General features: G+C 34.0%; 1 protein-coding gene and 1 pseudogene across 3 annotated transcripts in view; one reads left to right on the top strand and one right to left on the bottom strand.

The window, feature by feature from the left end:
• LOC18424900 (mitochondrial pyruvate carrier 4) overlaps positions 1 to 17,274 on the top strand; it is a 39,657-nt gene extending 22,383 nt beyond the window's left edge. Inside the window, exons 5-6 of one of the 3 annotated variants that reach the window (XR_002279385.2) lie at positions 16,962 to 17,053; positions 17,174 to 17,274. Coding sequence is in view for 2 of the 3 variants with exons in the window: in XM_011630876.3 (XP_011629178.1) it covers positions 16,258 to 16,306 (49 nt within the window). In the remaining variant the exon portion in view is untranslated. The other 2 variants (XM_020661799.2, XM_011630876.3) reach the window with 2 other exon arrangements.
• LOC148780100 (18.1 kDa class I heat shock protein-like) lies at positions 13,186 to 13,812 on the bottom strand (annotated as a pseudogene).
• Positions 17,275 to 20,498: the final 3,224 nt, after the last annotated feature.

Genomic DNA, 20,498 nt, shown 5'->3' with positions numbered 1-20,498 from the left:
CGACAGTACGGGTCACGACGACTTGTTAGTTTCAATCTCTGATTTTCTGAATGGAAAATTGTATTAAGTTCTTAACTTCTACCGTTCACCACTGTAAAACTATTGGCTCTGATACCAATTAAAGCCAAGATCTATTTGGATTATTTTGATTAACTATATTCAAATATTACAATGAAATTTATTAATGATTAGTACACAAATTTTTCGAGTAAATAAACAATTAAACAAATAAGCAATAAAAAGGGAGATATATCAATGACGAACCAAGTAACATATGTAGGATTCCGAACTTTTAAACAGAATATTATTTTAACTTGCATAGGGTAAAACAGACATTCACGTATGACGCTAGTAATAAAACAGTATGCTCACATAAGACACTTGCAATAACTTGAAAATATGTTCCACTTCTCTGGGCAGTATCTTTGTAGAGTGTTCAGGTTACAAATCACACATTAACAAACTTTACAATCTCTCGAAAAGAACCTTGGTGTGGCTAGACACACCTTCTGATATACAGCAAATAGAAAATAAAAAAGAGAAAGAGTATCTGAGAATGACAAGGAGAGTTACAGAGTAACAGCCAGGGCAATAGTGAGGTATCAGAGAGAGCAGAATAGAGTGATAACAGAGTGTCGGAGAGTTGTAGTGAGTAGAGAGTTGAGGAGAGAAATGATAGAAAACAAAGAGGGTTGCGGTGAAGAGCGGAAAGGGCAGAGCAGAGAGAAGAGGCCTAAGAAGCTTGTTGAGAGAGAGATTGCTAAGAGAAGTTGCTGAAAGAGAGAGCTTGTAAGAGAAAGCTAAGTGAGAGTCGTGAGATATCTGTGGAAGAGAAAGAGAGACTGCAGAGAAGGAAGAGATCTGAGAGAGATCTGAGAGGTCTGAGATAGCTTGAAGAGCAGAGCGGAGAGAGTAGCAGAGATGGTTGAGATAGAGTGGAGCTATGATGGCTGAGGGAGAGTGGAGTTATAATGGGTGAGAGAGACCTGAGGGAGCTTGAAAAGCAGAGTGGAGAGAGTAGCAGAGAAGAGCAACAGAGCAGAGCAGAGAGAAGACCACTGGGGGAGAGCACTCGAGATGCCTTAGTTTCACCTCCTCCTCCCCTTTTGTAGGCATCGGACCCCAAAGTTTATTAAATTTGCTTCATAAAGGATACTAGCTCAAAAGGCATGAGGTGACCCAAAAGTTGTCGGCAGTACAGTAAAAGGTGAACAGTGACATCTTGAGGTGACAAAAAGTTGTCGACAGCACAGTAAAAGGTGAACAGTGACATCTTGAGGTGACAAAAAGTTGTCGGCAGCACAGTAAAAGGTGAACAGTCACATCTCGAGGTGACAAAAAGTTGTCGGCAGCACAGTAAAAGGTGAACAGTGACATCTTGAGGTGACAAAAGTTATCGGCAGCATTATTGGTATGTCGGCAGCATTATTGGTATCAAAAAGTTTGGCCCGTCCCTGTATTAGCCTGGCTTAGGTTTGGGATAATCTGAATTCACAGGCCTCGTTCTCTTGGGCAGAATCCTCTTCTTTTTGTGTGGACGTGGACTTAGCTTCTTCTTCTTCATCAAAAAGTTGTAGTAGTTTTTTCTTCAATTCTTCTTTGGTAGCCATGGGATTTTGCTGACTCATTCTGTTTATATAGTCGGTCATGTTATTAACTCTTGCTTCAGGTGGTGAGATTGGTACCTTCTTCATTTTATATTTCTGGATCAAGGGATTATGCCCAAGAGAATGAGGGCTGTGAATTCAGATTATCCCAAACCTAAGCCAGGCCAATACAGGGACAGGCCAAACTTTTTGATACCAATAATGTTCCCGACATACCAATATACATACCAATAATGCTGCCGACAACGTTTTGCCACCTTAATATGTCACTGTTCACCTTTTACTATGCTGCCGACAACTTTTTGTCACCTCAAGATGTCACTGTTCACCTTTTACTGTGCTGCCGACAACTTCTTGTCGCCTCAAGATGTCACTGTTCACCTTTTATTGTGCTGCCGACAACTTTTGGGTCACCTCATGCCTTTTGAGCTGGCATCCTTTATGAAGCAAATTTAATAAACTTTGGGGTCCGATGCTTACAAAAGGGGAGGAGGTGAAGCTAAGGCATCTCGAGTGCTCTCCCCCAGTGCTCTTCTCTCTGCTCTGCTCTCTTGCTCTTCTCTGCTACTCTCTCTACTCTGCTCTTCAAGCTCCCTTAGGTCTCTCTCACCCATTATAACTCCACTCTCCCTCAGCCATCATAGCTCCACTCTATCTCAACCATCTCTGCTACTCTCTCCGCTCTGCTCTTCAAGCTATCTCAAACCTCTCAGATATCTCTTCCTTCTCTGCAGTCTCTCTTTCTCTTCCATAGATATCTCACGACTCTCTCTTACAAGCTCTCTCTTTCAGCAACTTCTCTTAGCAATCTCTCTCTCAACAAGCTTCTTAGGCCTCTTCTCCCTGCTCTGCTCTCTTCGCTTTTCACTGCAACTCTCGGACACTCTGTTATCACTCGGCTACCACTCTATTACAATTTTGTTACCTCTCTGGTATCTCACTATTGCCCTAACTGTTACTCTGTAACTCTCCGTGTCATTCTCGGATTCTCTTTCTCTTTCTTATTTTTCTATTTGCTGCCCCTTTCTCTTTCTTATTTTTCTATTTGTTGTATATAGGGTGGTGTGTCTAGCCACTCTGAGGTTCTTTTCGAGAGATTGTCAAGTTTGTTAATGTGTGATTGTAACCTGAACAATCTACCGAGCTATTGCCCAGAGGAGTGAAAAATATTTTCAAGTTATTGCAAGTGTCTTATGTGAGTATACTGTTTTATTGCAAGTGTCTTATGTGAGTATCTGTTTTACCTTATGCAAGTTAAAATAATATTCTGTTTAAAAGTTAGGAATGCTACATATGTTAATTGGTTCAATATTGATATATCTCCCTTTTTATTGCTTATCTGTTTAATTGTTTATTTACTCGTAAAATTTGTGTACTAATCATTAATATATTTCATTGTAATATTTGAATATAGTTGATCACAATAGATCTTGGCTTTAAATGGTATCAGAGCCAATAGTTTTACAGTGGTGAATTGTAGTTGAGATACTGTTCTAGAAGTTAAGAACTTAATAAAATTTTCCATTCAAACAATCAGAGATTGAAACTAACAAGTCGTCGTGACCCGTACTGTCGAAAAAAGGCCAGAGAGAGCCGTGAAAAAGGCACGAGGACTGTTTCCGACTGACTCAGTATTCAACCATTGTACTGAAATGGCAAATTCTATTAGGACCCTATCCAATAGAACATCTTCATCTAACCGTACATTACGAATAAAAAATAAAGAAGAAATAACCATAGACAACATAAAAAAGCAAATTTAAAATTGGAATATTTCTAAAGTACCCATAACTGATATATATAAAAAAGGAACTTTCGAGTTTAAATTCAGTTATGCCATCAAAACAGTAGAACAAAGTATATCTATTACAAACGAACAAGAAAGTTTCCAACTACTCTCAAATAGAATGATACAAAATCATAAATCTAAAGATTATAGGTATCCGCATATAGGTCTTATTCAAATAGCAATAAAACCTCTGACACGACTAGGATTAAATAATTATGTTCTCTTATGTTTAAGAGATGACCGTCATAATAAATTCTCAGATTCCCTGCTAGGAATAATAGAATCTAACCTTTGTAATGAACCTATATATTTTAATTGCTTTCCAAACTTTTCAATTTCTTTAGCAGACCCTAACCTATTAAAGGTCCTTACCCTGAATATAAAAACCCAAGGGTTTGATATGAACCTTGGATCACAAAATGTTGCTTTAGGATGCAAAATATGCTATAAAGTTATGAACACTTTATGTCCTAATGCCTTCCAAATGGACACTAAGGGACAAACTATGTTCTTTCAAACAAATATGGAAAAATCAAATACAGTCATACCCAAATCTATAAGTTGGTTCCAAATAACACTTCCTGAAAATTGGTCCTTACATTGTGAGAACCAACAGTCCAGAGTCCCAATTAATAGTGAACTAGACCAAATCATTGAATATCCTGATGGAGATGTAGAAATACAATTTAATACAAATAGGAGAACTAGAATAAATCTATCTGAAGGATCCCCTCGGGTACCAAATAGGCTTTCAAAACCCTATAGGCACTCTACCTCGTCTATACCACAAAGACCTTTACTAGATGGACTAACAAGGACAAATAATAATATCCACAGACCGGTATACAGGATATATGAACCCAGCTCATCTGATAATGAACCTACACCTTCTGATTTGGATTTTAATATTCTTACCGTTCAAAAAGAAGAAAAATTTAAAATAGATATAGAAGGGCTTAAGAATGATTACCTATCTAATGAAAATAAAGAAATCCGTGATTGTTATCTAGTCGAATTTCCTCAAGAATTGCTAGACGCTCTTCACAAAGATTCAATAAGTTTATAAAGAAAAATAAACAAAATATAGGATTTTTTTATTAGTTAAGACCTACTTTAAAAGAAATATCCCAATCATAGATTTTGGTCTTAATACCATAGAAAATCAATATCAAACCTTTCATTCTACTGAAGGAGAAGAAATACAAAGTAAACACCCTCCTGAGAAAAGTCTTCAGTTAAAAGGGGCATTAAAAGAGAAACCAGAAACTAAAGCCTCTCCTTAAAAAATAATCCCAAAAGAGACCGAGCATCATACTCATAAAATAGATGTTATACCACATATAATTGAACAAAATAACTATACCAATCTCTGCCTCCAAACCATTGGAAAGCAGACAACAAGAATAGAAAATATAGTCTGTAAAGCTCAAAATATATCTCCAGTTAAGATAACCGAGACAAATAGGAAAAAAGCCTTATTATTTAAACCACCTCTAGAACTTAGTAAAGATCAATTCAGTTTACAAGGAATAAAAAAGAAGGAAGAGAATAAAGAATTAATAGATGAATTGGTAGAAAAACTAGCTAAACTAAGCATAAAAGGAATAGCTATTGAACAAGAGGCAATGGTATTACCAGAGGAAAACCTAAGTAATAGTGAAATACAACAAATCGAACAAGCCTTCAAAATAGAGAACCTAAGATAAATAGAATAGATTACGGGAGAAAAGTAAGACCAACTTCTCAAACAAGGATGTATTACCCAAGACCAACTCCTGTGGACATCCAATTTGAAGAAGACTTGATTACTAGCACCGTATCCTACTCAGGAAGAACAATAGTCAACTGGAATATAAATGGAATGTCTGATCACTAAATAGTTGATGCAATGAAACATATGTCTATGTACGTAACAGCGTGCAAAATAAGTTGAAATCATGGTCAAGAAATAGCTAAAGCCATCATCTGTGGTTTTACTGGATGGTTAAGAGGATGGTGGGATTTCCATATAGACGAATCTACCAAAAGAGAAATACTGGCTGCCACAAGGCAATGGACAGTGAAAATGAATTTGGTCAAGACATACATAATAGTGAAAGTGATGCAGTTAACACCCTGATATATACGATAAGTCTCCATTTTGTAGGAAGTACCGCTTTACTTGATGCTAGATCGGAAGACCTTCCCAACATTATCTCATTATAAATGGTATAAAGATGTATTCAAAATGTATTCTTTTCTCGGCTCATTTCCAGATAAGATAGTAAATCAAACCACTCGAAAGAAAACTTTATTGCTGGATTACCCCATCTTTTTGCTGAGAAAGTCAAAACAAGATTGAAAAATAAACATGGAGGAATAACCCCATGCTCTTTATATACATTAAGAGAACTGTCTGTTGAAATATGTTTAGAAGGTCTTGCTCTTTGCAAAGACCTAAAGTTAAAGAAACAATTGGAAAAACAAAAAATGACAGGCAGAAAGGAATTGGATGACTTTTGTGAGCAATTTGGATACTATACTCTACCTATGGCCAAAGTTACTGATAGAAAGAAGTATAAAAATGGAAGATATATATCTACCCATAAAAGTAGTGCCAAAGAAAAATTTGCTAAGAATACTCAGAAATAAGTTTTTGTAATCTAAAGGAAAAAGGAAAATACCTGTTTGTTATAACTGTGGTAAAGTAGGGCATTACAAGAATAAATGGCGGATAAAAAAATAAATAAATGCCTTACAAATAGAAGAAAATATCAGAAGTCAGATGCTTCAAATATTACAAATAGATGAAGAATCGGATGATAGTTCATCAAGTTCTGATACTGAACCACTTGTTGGAGAAATAGAGGATGAAAATTTAATATTTAGTAGTTCAGACTCAGAGGATGAAAATGATAATTGCTTCTATAATATACTCTCCAAAGAAGAAAATTTGATCATTGATATAATGGACAAAATAACAGATCCAGAGGTAAAAAGAGAAGCCTTAATTCAATATATTCAAATAGTTAAAACAAATAAGAAACCCTCTCCTCTTGTTAGAACTCAAGAGGATTATAGCTTTGCAAAAATCTTTAAAAGAGTTGAAAATAAAAATAATGATAAAAAAGAACCATCTATATCTGAATTAAAGCATGAAATAAATGAGGTACGAAATGAATTAATAAATCTAAAAAATAGGATACAGGTTTTAGAACTAGCATCCAACCTGCAAAATACTCCTGATACAGATGAGGAATTAGAATTTGATAACATTGTAAATCATAAAAGGCCTCTATCCCCTATAAATGAGGAACCAGGATCCTCTAGTACTATACAGACTGATAACTATGTAAACTTACTTGATAAAGTGATTACGCAAAAATGGTTTACATTAGTAAGAATAATAGTCCATAAAGAATACAGTTTCCAAACCTTAGCATTAATAGATTCAGGTGCGGACCTAAATTGTATAAATGAAAGATTGGTCCCTACAAAATATTTTAGCAAAACAACTCAAATATTAAATACAGCAGATGGAAGTAGATTAATTATAAATTATAAACTTTCTAATACTGCAGTATGCAATAATAGAAATTGTTTTGAAATGTCATTTATTATGGTAAAAGGGTTAAGCCAGTCCATAATACTTGGAACTCCGTTCTTGAACCTATTATACTCATTAAAAATAGACAGTTCAAGAATTGAAGCGAATATAGAAGGCCACAAGGTAAAATTTGAATTTATTGATAAACCTAAAATCCATAAAGTCAATAATATTAAAGAAACAATATCCAATAAAGAAAAATTTTTGTATCATCTTAAAGAAGAGCTAAAATACAAAATAGTTGAAGAGAAGCTTTCTAATCCTGAGACTAAAAAACTTATTAAAGATAAAGCGAAATTTGTGTAGAATTACCAAATGCCTTTTGCAATAGGAAAAGACATATTGTAAGTTTACCATATGAGGCAGATTTCCATGAAGATAAAATACCTACCAAAGCGAGACCGATACAAATGAACCCTCGACTTTTAGAAATATGCAAAAAGGAAATTGATGATTTGTTACAAAAACAGCTTATCAGGAAAAGTTCTTCTCCATGGAGTTGCTCAGCATTCTACGTAGAAAAGGCTTTTGGGACAGAAAGAGGGGCTCCACGCTTGGTAATAAATTATAAACCCCTTAATAAAGTTTTAAAGTGGATAAGATATCCTATTCCCAATAAAAAGGATTTGCTTGATAGACTTGTCAATGCTTGCATCTTTTCCAAATTTGATTTAAAATTGGGATACTGGCAGATTCAGATTGCTGAACAAGATAAATATAAAACTGCCTTTAATGTCCCTTTTGGACAATATGAATGGAATGTGATGCCTTTTGGACTTAAAAATGCTCTTTCTGAATTTCAAAATATTATGAATGATATTTTCAATCCTTATATGAAATTTATGATTGTCTATATAGATGATGTCTTAATATTCTCTGAAAGTATTGAGCAGCATTTCAAACAAATAAATATTTTCATCAAAGCAATAAAAGCTGCAGGACTGGTAGTCTCGGCTAGGAAAATTGGCTTCTACCAAACAAAAATAAGATTTCTAGGACATAATATCTTTCAGGGCAGTATAATCCCAATAGATAGGGCAATTGAGTTTTCTAATAAATTCCCAGATATTATTGTAGATAAAACTGAACTTCAAAGATTTTTGGGATGTCTTAATTACATTGCCGATTTTTATAAAGATCTAGCCATTGATGCTAAACCTTTATTTCAAAGGTTAAAAAAGAATCCACCAAAGTGGACAAATGAGCATACTTTGACTGACTGTTAAGAAAATAAAAATTAAAGCCAGGGTGTCTTACACTATCCAATCCTACTGCATTCAAGATAATTGAATGCGATGTTTCAGAAATAGGATTAGGAGGAATATTGAAGCAAAAAATTTCAAAAATAGAACAATTAGTTCGTTTCACCTCACGAGCATGGAACCAAACACAGCAAAATTACTCTACAGTTAAAAAGGAAGTTTTGGCCATTGTCCATTGTGTTACGAAGTTTCAAAGTGACCTGTTAGACCAAAAATTTCTCATACGCACTGATTGTAAATCTAAAGATTATAGGTATCTGCATATAGGTCTTATTCAAATAGCAATAAAACCTCTGACACAGCTAGGATTAAATAATTTTTGTTCTCTTATGTTTAAGAGATGACCGTCATAATAAATTCTCAAATTCCCTGCTAGGAATAATAGAAGCTAGCCTTTGTAATGGACCTATATATTTTAATTGCTTTCCAAACTTTTCAGTTTCTTTAGCAAACCCTAACCAATTAAAGGTCCTTACCCTGAATATAAAAACCCAAGGGTTTGATATGAACCCTGGATCACAAAATGTTGCTTTAGTATACATAATATGCTATAAAGTTATCAACACTTTATGTCCTAATGCTCTCCAAATGGACACTAAGGGACAAATTGTGTTCTTTCAAAAAAATAAAAATCAAATACAATCATACCCAAATCTATAAGTTGGTACCAAATAACACTTTCTGAAAATTGGTCCTTACATTGTGAGAAGCAACATTCCAGAGTCCCAATTAATAGTGAACCAAACCAAATCATTGAATATCTTGATGGAGATGTAGAAATACAATTTAATACAAATAGGAGAACTAGAATAAATCTATCTAAAGGATCCCCTCAGGTACCAAATAGGCTTTCGATACCCTCTAGGCACTCTATCTCGTCTATACCACAAAGACCTATACTAGATGGACTAACAAGGACAAATAATAATATCCACACCGGTATACAGGATATATGAACCTAGCTCATTTGATAATGAACCTACACCTTCTGATTTGGATTTTAATATTCTTACCGTTCAAAAAGAAGAAAAATTTAAAATAGCTATAGAAGGGATTAAGAATGATTACCTATATGATGAAAATAAAGAAATCTGTGATTGGTATCTAGTCGAATTTCCTCAAGAATTGCTAGATGCTCTTCACAAAAGATTCAATAAGTTTATAAAGAAAAACAAACAAAATATAGGATTTTTTGACTGGTTAAGACCTACTTTAAAGGAAAAGGATATCCCAGTCCCAGATTTTGGTCTAATACCATAGAAAATCAATATCAGACCTTTCATACTACTGAAGGAGAAGAAATACAAAGTATACACCTTCCTGAGAAAAGTCTTCAGTTAAAAGGGGCATTAAAAGAGAAACCAGAAACTAAAGCCTCTCTTTATAAAATAATACTAAAAGAAGCAGAGCATCATACTCATAAAATAGATGTTATACCTCATATAATTGAACAAAATAACTATACTAATCTCTGCCTCCAAACTATTGGAAAGCAGACAACAAGAACAGAAAATATAGTCTGTAAACCTCAAAATATATCTCCAGTTAAGATAACTGAGACAAATAGGAAAAAATCCTTATTGTTCAAACCGCCTCCAGAACTTAGTTAAGAGCAGTTCAGTTTGCAAGGAATAAAAAAGAAGGAAGACAATAAAGAGATAATAGATGAATTAGTAAAAAAACTAGCTAAACTAAGCATAAAAGGAAAAGGAATAGCTATTGAACATGAGGCAATGGTATTACAAGAAAATCTAAGTAATAGTGAAATACAACAAATCGAAGAAGCCTTCCAAATAGAGGAACTTGAGATAAATATATATATATATATATATATATATATATATATATATTGAGAGAGAGTGGAAATAAGGGGCAAGAAGGCTTAAAATGGCATGACTAGAAGTAGTGAGAAAAGATATAGTGACTTTTGGTCTTACTTAGAGTATTACCCTTGATAGGGAAGATTGGAATAATAAGATTTATGTAGCCAGCTCCAAATAATAGGGATAAGGCTTGGATGATGGTATTGATGATGATACTTATAGGAAATGTATACAATGAGACCATTTACTTTGATACAAGGAGGTCACAATCATTATTGACCAATAAATCTGAAGTTGGATAGTTGAGTATGTGTCATTATTTAGGCACAATGTTCAAAAAATATCTTGAATTTTGTGACAATTTCATTTATTGGATTTCACATTCAATGGCTAAAAGTGATTGTGACCTTCTTGTACCAAAAAATAAATGGTCTCATAGTATATTTATTTGGATGAGGTTTGTATAAGATGTCAACCTTATACTATTGAAGTAAGGTGCCCCCCAAAATTATGTCAAAAAATGCAGTTTCAATGCCACAAAGCATTGCGAGGATATGAAAATCTATTGTTGCCCCCCATTTATGAAATTTTAAGTTCCATAAATGGTGATGATCAAGCAAATCTATAAACACTTGGAAATCTTGAAAATCGATTGTCCAAATAATGTGTTAGAAGATGAACTATTTTTACGACTAGAAATCCCATTTTTTTCATGTCTATGAATCTCAAGATTGAGATGATTGATTTGAGGGTTTTCCAGCATAGGAACAACCTTCTCTAATGGGTTGTTTTGGTGTACCATACTCGTACAGTATAAGGTTGAGACTCTCTCTCTCTCTCTCTATATATATATATATATATATATATATATATATACACACACACACACACATACCCAAAGGGTTTGTCTAGACTTAACAACCCTTCAAAATACAAAGGTTAATGATAGAAGGGGTTGTGATGGGTGTATTTATAAAAAAGATCATTATTTTTTGTTTAAAAAATTGTTTCAATAGGTAACTTAACGACAAAGCAAGGGCAAATTTGTTACAAAAGTACAGTGGCATTTTGAAAGTTAGTATCTAGAACTTTATTTGAAGAGTGACTTTGTCCTTTTGTAAAAATTTCAATTTTATCTTTATAGAGATGACAAAAGTACCCCTTGTCTTGTGATATTTACAAAACTACCCATATTTAATGAACAAAATATCACAAAAAGTAACTTGTTTTAAAAAATAGACCACAAAGTCAGTAAATCCACCCTTCACAACTTATTCTATCATTAACCTTAGTAATTTGAAAGGTCGTGAATTTTAGATTATCACACATATATATATATATATATATATATATATATATATATATATATATATATATATATATATATATATATATATATATATATATATATATATATATATATATATATATATATATATATGGAAGAGACAACACAATGCCTATAGGCGAAAATGAATAGTAGTTTTGCCCAGAGGCTCAATGCTGTTCGATTTTTTCGGATGGCGTGGATTAAAAGACTACGAGGGATGTTGCGGTCAATTTTTCATGCAACAAACACGGGAATTCGCCACGGATTTAGCATGTCCAATTGTAGTTTTCAGGTAAAACCGCAATGAGAGCCATTGCGCGGTGAAACACTATTCAAATTCGCCCATAGGCATTTTTAAGACTTTCCTATATATATATATATATATATATATATATATATATATATATATATATATATATATATATATATATATATATATATATATATATATATATATATATGAGAGTGCTTTTGTCACCGTGTCATTGAAACATAATAAAACCATACTTCTAAAAAACCAAGTTTGTGGCATTTGTATGAATCAGAAAATTGCACATCTCCTCGCGTCATCCCAATGATCAATCTAAATAAAAAATGAAAAATATATTTGCACCCGAAATATGGTAAAAGTGAGTCCCCCTCCAACAATGAATCTTGACCATTGATTTGGTGAATTTTAAGATCGGCCTTTATGAGCTCAAATTTTTTTTCCTTTTTAACAGTGCTCATCTAATAATAATAAAGCTATCTAACAATTTTGGAAAAGGAAAAATCCTTCTAAGGCCTAGATCTAAGCATTTTACGAAAATAAACATCCTACATTAATTGGGCTAAGAAACATTTTGTAGGGTGCATTTTCAAATTTTGATTTTTAGTGATTGTTTATTGGAATAAAAATATTGTGTATCTAAAAATTAGGGTCAAACAAATGGTCCTAACATGGTTTATGATTATTGTTTCCTTATACTACTATACCACTGTTGCATGAGATCACTCCCCTTTATCTTGGTTTAGCTTAGCAAATGAATGAAGAACAAAATTTCAAAAAAAGGAAAAGAATTTGGTAGTACATGGAACTAGGAAGGTGTTTTGGAAAGTTTTCTTGAACAAGCTAAATGAAGCGTGTTTTCCTTTTACGAAGGAATACAATATTTTGCCGATCTTTTGAAAAATTCAAAGATTTAAACTTTTTCTAACAAGTATGAGCCCCTTACACATATGGGCTGCATAGGACCCTCTTCAATCACTGTCAAATCTTCTTGTACATCTTGATGATATATGGGGTGTAGAGTCACCTGTTAAAAGCATAGAAACCAACCGATTGAAATGGTAAATGGGGTGCTAAGTCACCCGGTAAAGAAATAAAAACTAACCGATTGAAATGGTAAAAAAAAGAAGGAAAAATCTATGCAGTTGCTCTCTCTCTCTCTCTCTAACCAAGTAAAAAGCCAACTTTTTTCCTTGAAGCTGAGCTATTGTGTATGTTCACCATTATTGCACCTATGTTTCTCAATCTAAGAACCCCCAAACTCGGCAAAAAAAAAAAAGTTGGGTATTGCAGCAGAGAGAGAGAGAGAGAGATGAAAAGTGTGGGATTAGAGACGGAAACTTGAAACTCGACTTTTTACACATTCAAAGCTTTATTCACTTGGTTCTCATCCATTCCAAGTCACAAGAAAACACTTCTTTTTTACAAAAAACACACTGCCTATTACACACACAAATGCCCCATCATTCTCAATATATTTACGCACCTGCACACACATATACCTACCACTCATTCTCTCACATTCATCTTACACTTAGCCGGAAAACCCGAAAATTTGGCTGGAAAATTGAGAAATCAGTCGGAGATCTCAATGGATTTGACATTAGGCTTTGGGGCTTCCAACTTCGGGAACAGTTACAGTGAGAACCCCACTCTCCATGGCTGTGTTCACCCATCCACCTTCGCATTCTCAGGGAGCCTGAACCTCCTCAGAAACTTGCCCTGGCTTCTCTCGACCCTGTGCCACTTGTCGATCTTCTCCTCCATCTCCTTTCTCGCTCCACTTATCCACAGCACCTCCCCATCTTCTAACTCTACCCTCACCTCCTCTTTCTTGAGTCCTGGGAGATCGGCTTTGAACACATGGGCATTGTCAGTCTCATTCCAATTGAACATCGCATTCGAGAAAGCAGAGGCTGCCGAATCATTGGGATTGAAAAGTGAAAAAGAGGAAATGGTGTTTGTGTTAAAAGGAGAAGGGAAGAAGCCATCAAAGGGTTCCCAAATGTCAAGAGAGAAAGGGTCATAGACAATGGACCTTCACCCAAAAGTGCTTGGAATCAAAAACATTTTTTTCGCTGATGGAGAAAATTTCACTGGTTGCTTGGTGGAGAAAATTGGTTTTCACTGGTTTTTTATGGAGAATGAGATCCTATTTTCACTATCGATTGCTGCCATTGATGAGAGAGAATTGTAGACGATGGGTTTTATTCAGAGGGAGAAGGAATGTGAAGATTAAAGAGAAAGGGCAGTAGAATTTTCTAAAAAAAATCACATTCAGATAATTCCTGGTTTTCCTAGATGAGCATGCATCCCATTTACCATTTCAATTGGTTGGGTTATCTTTACCGGGTGACTCAACGCTCTATATATCATCGAGATGTGTAAAAAGATTTGACAGTGATTGATGGGGGTCCTATGCAGCCCAGATGTGTGAGGGGCTCATAGGATCATTACTCTTTTCTTTCAACTGCCAATTTTTCTAAAAACATCGCATTAAATTCGGCAATTTGCGAACTATAGGAGAGACCTAAGAAAGCTTTGGATCTAAATATGTGGAAAAAGCACACCTTTTGATGCTTATAGAAGATTAAGTAGTGAAGTTCCTTAAGCTAGGATCCAGTTTTTATAATGCATCTGGATCATAAATAGTTTTTGAGTTAGTCGTCATAGTCAAGTATCTAGAGTACTTATCCCACGGGTGTTTTCATTCTTCATGGACAGTTTCTCATACAATTCTAATAAAAAAAAGCACTTAAATCCATGTTTTTCAGTAAGTACCATGGTTCACAGTGAGATCTGTTGTAGATCAACTATTCAATTCATAGACTCTATAGCATAATATGCTCCCGAGGGAGTATTGTATATGCGCTTTCTTGCCAATAAATAAGAGATTCTTTGAAACTGAATTATGTAAAGCTTAGCTACCAACACCTATTAATTCTAAAATTTAAACACCAAGTGTACAGAAAGAAATGATAACAGGGCTCGGTTTGCCCATATCAAATGGGGCAAACTTTCCTTTCCTGGATACATACATACATACATGTGTGTGTATTCATGCAACCATTGTATGGTATCTATATAATAAAACATGCTTAAAAAAACTATGTCAGGTCTATTTGTTTGATCTCATTTTCAAACATACATTCTTTCCATTCTAATGAACAATCACAAAAAAGCAAAATTTGAAAACAGACCCTAAAAATTGTTTTTTTAGCCCAATTAATATAGGTCATCTATTTTAGTGAGATGCTTAGATCTAGATCTTAGAAGGATATTTTTCCTTTTCAAAATTTTTAGATAGTAGTATTATCATTAGATTAACAATATTAAAGAAGAAAAAAATTGATTTTGAATTAGTAAAGGTCTAGATCTTAAAAGTTACCAAATGGATGGTGTAGATTCATTGAAGGGGACTTATTTTTCCCAAAGCTATGGTGCAAATTGAATTTTTTTTTTATTTTTTGAGATTGATTATTAGAATGAAGAGAGTGTTTTTGCGAAATTTAGCATCATACAAATGCCATAGATATGGTTTTCTAGAAGTGTGGTTTCATTATATTACAATGTCACTGTGACATGAGATCATTCCCCCAAGATACATGATGTCTTGCTATGATCACAAATGCCTTGTTTTCTTAGTCAAAGAAAAATACTAATTTTGACTGGTGCAACATGTCTTTTTACTGTTTCTGCTCTAATGAGTTCATTCAAAGGATCATGGTTTGCATATTAAGGAAGTATAAACCAATAAATGTTAATCCAATAACATAGGAATAATGGACGAGCCTTTTCATCCTTTTTTTTGTTTTTTTACAACTACAATATTTTCAAAATAAGCAAGTGTTCCCAAAAAAGAAATAGTTTCCAAAAAAATTTACTCCAGCTTATTCCCCAAAATATTAGAAAAAACTTTGTATTTCCATTAATGTTTCTATTAGTTCTAGTGACTCTACTATGCCCTATAGTTTTTGGTTTGCCTTCTTTTGTATTTAGTTTTTGTCATGGGACAAGGCATAAATTAATTGTTTTAGTAATACTAAAAACTTTCATGGATACATTATCTGATCACTATTTCAAATTGTAAATTTATTGTATGGCATTGATACATATTCTATTTGTTTACTCCGTTATTTTGAGCCCAATCCAAAATATTTACGGTATTTTTACTTAATATTTACGGTATAATTTTTGTTGATCCATATTTTTTATCAATTTTTGCATCTGAAGTTTTGGACTAAAGCTGATTTAATACCTGTTTTTGGTTAGCTGAAATATATTGTTTTTCTCCACTTGCTAACTATGGTCTCTCTTATAGGAAGAACATAAGGTGAGGGAACTTGGATGTATTCTGTAAAGGGGGATTTTGGCTCCCAATACAGAGATATTTCCACATTTCTACTGAAACAGTATTATTTGGTCAAGAGAGTTATTTTTGGCTCTTGAAAATACTTCTTTTCTGATAAGCTTATCAGAAAACATAGATACTTGAGGAGAAAAGGATAAGCAAGCATAAAAGTGTGTGTGTGATTTTGCCTCTAGCTATTTACAATTATTTTTATGTAAACATGAAGCTTTATGTGTAACAGGCAGGATTACTTTTCCGACCCCCAAGAAGTTATTGCAGAAAAACAATGAAGGAAGAATACATCCCCAGCAACTGCATTTGTATTCAGTCTGTGGTTTCAATATGTGGTTGCCTTTCTGTTTCCATTCCCCAAAATTAAAGAAACCAGTCCGCTTGCATCACTCTCTCTTTCCACCATCTATGAAAACAAAGGTTTACTGACATTTGTTGTAGTGTATTTTAATGTAATGCTATCTCCTCTAAGAGAGACTCATCTCGAAAAATGCTTTATAGCCTTTGCTTTGAAACTTCATAAATGATGTTTGTGGAAAGAAGAAGAAATCAAATTGACTTCTTCCTTCTTTCCCCGTTCCTTTGGTGCGGTACTGTGGAGTTTGAACTATAAAAACTGCTGACTGTGGTAGAAAGCTCTGTTATGACCATGCTAGAGAGGTCAAACCAATCTTTAGGAAAATAAACATCATTGTTGGTGTGGATCATATGGAACCCCAGGGTCATCGACCATCTGTTCTAGTGACGATTGGTTGGCTCGACTATAGTGGGACCAACAAGGACATTCGTCAATCTGCACCGTCCAATCATCTGTTTTGTGTACCATATTAAGATGCTTCTGTTTTTCTTCTTGCGCCATGACTGTTGCCTGTTTATATTTAATGGACCATATACCGTGTATACTGCATGTGTTACATTGTTTGTATATTACAGTGTCTCTACCATCCTTTCTCAATTATAGGCAGAGGAGATGAACCAAACCTGTGCTATTGGCCACTCAAGTGAAGGAACAATAAAATGGACAGGTGGGACCAGCATGTAAAATACAAACAACATGCTACAGACTAAGAGTTTTACCATCTTTGGTTCAGTATTTTAATTATCCAGATATATTAATTCTCTTAAGTTTCATGCATGCTTGGCAGGACTTTTCGCATCTGGTCATATGTGCCTCTTTCATCATACATAACTTTCGGATATTGTAGATGCTTGGGATCAAATTTGAATCCGAGGAATTTGGTGTCAATTTTTATCTGGTTGAGGTATATCATTATAGCACTGATCGTACCGTTTGTATACCATGTGAATACCAACCATTCATTTTCAACTAGGGAAGGTTAATTACGTGTTTATTCAAATCCCTTTAGTCTCGACAGACTTCAGCAATGGGGCAGTAGATCGCAATTGTCCATTGTTAACAATGGATGGACGAAAATGCTTGCCACATTGTTGTACAGTAAATGCCAGCATAGTATGCAAGCCCTTTAGTTAACTTATTGACAATCATAGGTTTTTAGTCTTTTCAAACGGATAGGAACTTATTTGTTTACCCCATGCCATTCAATTAGGAAATATTTAACGACTTGATTGACTGCAACAGTAAAATGATTGAACATTTTAAGAAATGAATCGGAGTATGTGGAATACTAATGCATTTGTAGCTTAGAAGTGAAAGTCCCTTGAGGCTTTGGCTTACCTGTAGACATCCTAGTTAGGGTAAGGTGGCTTGCAAATGTGTTCTATAATTTGTGTTCAATGGTTTGCAGTTAAGCCGCTTGAACTTTAGCATGGTTGTAGACATCCCGGTTTGTATGAGGTCCAAGTTTCGAATCTGAAGTTTGTCCTAATAAACCAAGTGTGACAGCCTATCTTTTTTCGACACAGTTTTGGTTCTAGAATTAGTATAACCATAATTAAATTTGGCCTTAATTATCCTCATTAAGGTGAGATTCTGGGTAAGAAGGGGGGTTAAGTATGGCTTCTAAGACACCCAACTCGGTCGCAAAAGTTTGAAAATATTAAGAGCGCAGATACTTTGATCCCTTTGGGCCATGCTCTCTGAGGTAGAAGACCAATTTGGGAAGATGTTTTTGAGCTAAAATTTTGAGAACCATAAATCACTTGAACATTCAAAAGAAAAAAATTGAATTTAAAATATTTGATGGTTTCTATGCAAACTTGAGGCTATTTTTTTTAAAGCCCATGGAGAATGCAATTTGGAATTTTTTTTAATGAGTCTAGGGTATGAGTTGAGGAGATTACATAGCCAAATTTTGGCGTCCTAAAAATACTTAGATCGGGTTTGGCCAATATATATGCAATTTGCTCCCTCGGGAGCATGAAATCTTTTGGCAATGTGAGGGTTTCAAAACTGGCTAGCCAACTCCGAACCACTCGAGGCAACTCGGACCTGGTGAGTCACCGGACTGGTTCTTGCCTGTAATTAAGCGACTCGGCATGATAACCTTTTTTTATTTTTTGACTCGGCTTGATAACCTTTTTTTATTTTTTGGTACACCAAGTGATAAAATGAATAAAAATTAATTTTGAGTTTTTTAGGACCTTTGAGATCAAATATTGATCCTTTTCTAAAAACAATCCTCACAATCATTCTTTTGATCATCAATCCATTGGTTTAATGACATAAATCAGTGTATTCTTTTCGATTTCGGCGAGGTATTAAGAGCAAAAATTCATGTTTTTTAACCCCAAAACCCTAATCCTGCATTCCAACTTGTTCTCCCTAAAATCTTAACTAAAAAAATGGAAATTTGTTTTCAAATATTGGTGACTATCAATTACCCAAGGAAATTGGTTGAAAAAAATTTAACTCAAGTGAGGTTCTGGATCCGACATTTAGGTTTTTTACCCCTGAAACCCCAATCAGGCTCTTTCTCGAATATTAACCAAAAAAATTCAAAAAATGTTACAAGCTGTAATTGAACTCACTGGCAAAGCCTCTAATAATTTGGTTCAGAGCACATTGATTTCAATACGTTTTATGAATCAATTTCGGGTTTTTTGAGACCCGAAGCCATAATCAGCCATTCTTTGTTGTTCTCTCTTATATCTCAACCAAAAAAATTTAAGTTCCTTTCAAATTGTTCCTAATCCCACTAGGAAAACCGTATATGAACTTGTTAGATCAATTACAAGATTTGAAGAGATCTATGCTGAATTTTTTTAAAAAGTATTGCCTCAAATATTTGAATATATTTCATTTTATCATAATATTATTTTTAATTTATCGTACGTTTTTGTTGTAGGTTGTATTAGAATTGATTTAGATAATGGTTGTTAATATTTTTGATGAAATTGTATTTTCTTGCTAAGTTTTCTAAAAGTGTGCATTGGATTTTTGAAGAAATTTTTTTAAATATGTGTTTCTGTTATAGAATGTGGTTACGTTATAGAATGTGGTAGATAACTTACATAGTTTTTGTTGGTTTTCTCCCTAATTTCTAATAAATTCGTGTTTTTGGCTGGTTTTGTATTTTTTCGTAAAAGCTGGATTTTTCAAAAGTTTTGTTCAACATAAAATTTTAAATTTTCGTTTTTTTAGTAATCAACAAAAAAATTTTGTGTATTTTTATTACAATATTATGCATTTTTCAAAAATATGCAATATTGAAATTTATCCTAATTAATATGTGAAAATGATCGTGTTCCACTCAAACTGGAACCAAACTCTAGTTGTTCATACTTAGATAATTTTATCAAAATATGTAACATATACCTAAGTTGTTTTATGCACAAATCAATTTAATTTGATTTTTAAATTCTATAAATGTTTTTCAAACTCATATATCATCTTGATGTGCCCGAACTACTTCGAGTTCACAAGGACAGCTAGTAAATGTTAGTTTCTTCTAAAGATTGAGGATATCATTCCCCACTGATTTGCCACTTTCTTGTTCAAAAGATTGTGGATATTTTAGTAACAAGAAAAAGGATTTTTTGGGAAGCTAGAAAGTGATATCATATATAAAGGAGTCAAAGAATATGCAATACTTGTCCATTTGAGGATCACCTATCTTAGGATCCATGGGAAGAGATTTTCAAGGAGATGGGTCTCCAAGATAGAGACATAGCCTAATAGGTACAGGTGGTTTTCCCTTGGAGTTTTGGGTTGGTAAAGTTTTCATTTCTAGAAAGAGAAACTCTCTCGATTGCTCATGGCCTAATAGGTAGAGGCGGTTTTCCAATTGGGGTTTTGGGTTAGTAAAGTTTTCATTTCTAGAGAGAGAAACTCTCTCGATTGTTCTCAAGATTCTCTATCCGGTAGCAGTATAGCGGTAGGAAAGATGAGGTTTATCTATAGTATCACTCGGTCAAGAAAGCGAGTCTAGAACGGAAGATTGGTGATAGTTTTTTTACCCATGTTTAAAGAGAGGTATATCTCTTATAACCCAAAATTGTAATATTCATTGTTAGTGGATTTCTACTTGCCGAGGCCGTGGATATGACCCA

The sequence above is a fragment of the Amborella trichopoda genome, chromosome 10, assembly GCF_054954075.1.
Source record: "Amborella trichopoda isolate Santa Cruz 75 chromosome 10, AtrichopodaSantaCruz75HAP2 v2.0, whole genome shotgun sequence".
In the NCBI taxonomy this organism is placed as follows: domain Eukaryota; kingdom Viridiplantae; phylum Streptophyta; class Magnoliopsida; order Amborellales; family Amborellaceae; genus Amborella; species Amborella trichopoda.
The sequence above is the reverse complement of the archived record's forward strand: the minus strand, read 5'-3'. Positions and strand labels throughout refer to the sequence as shown.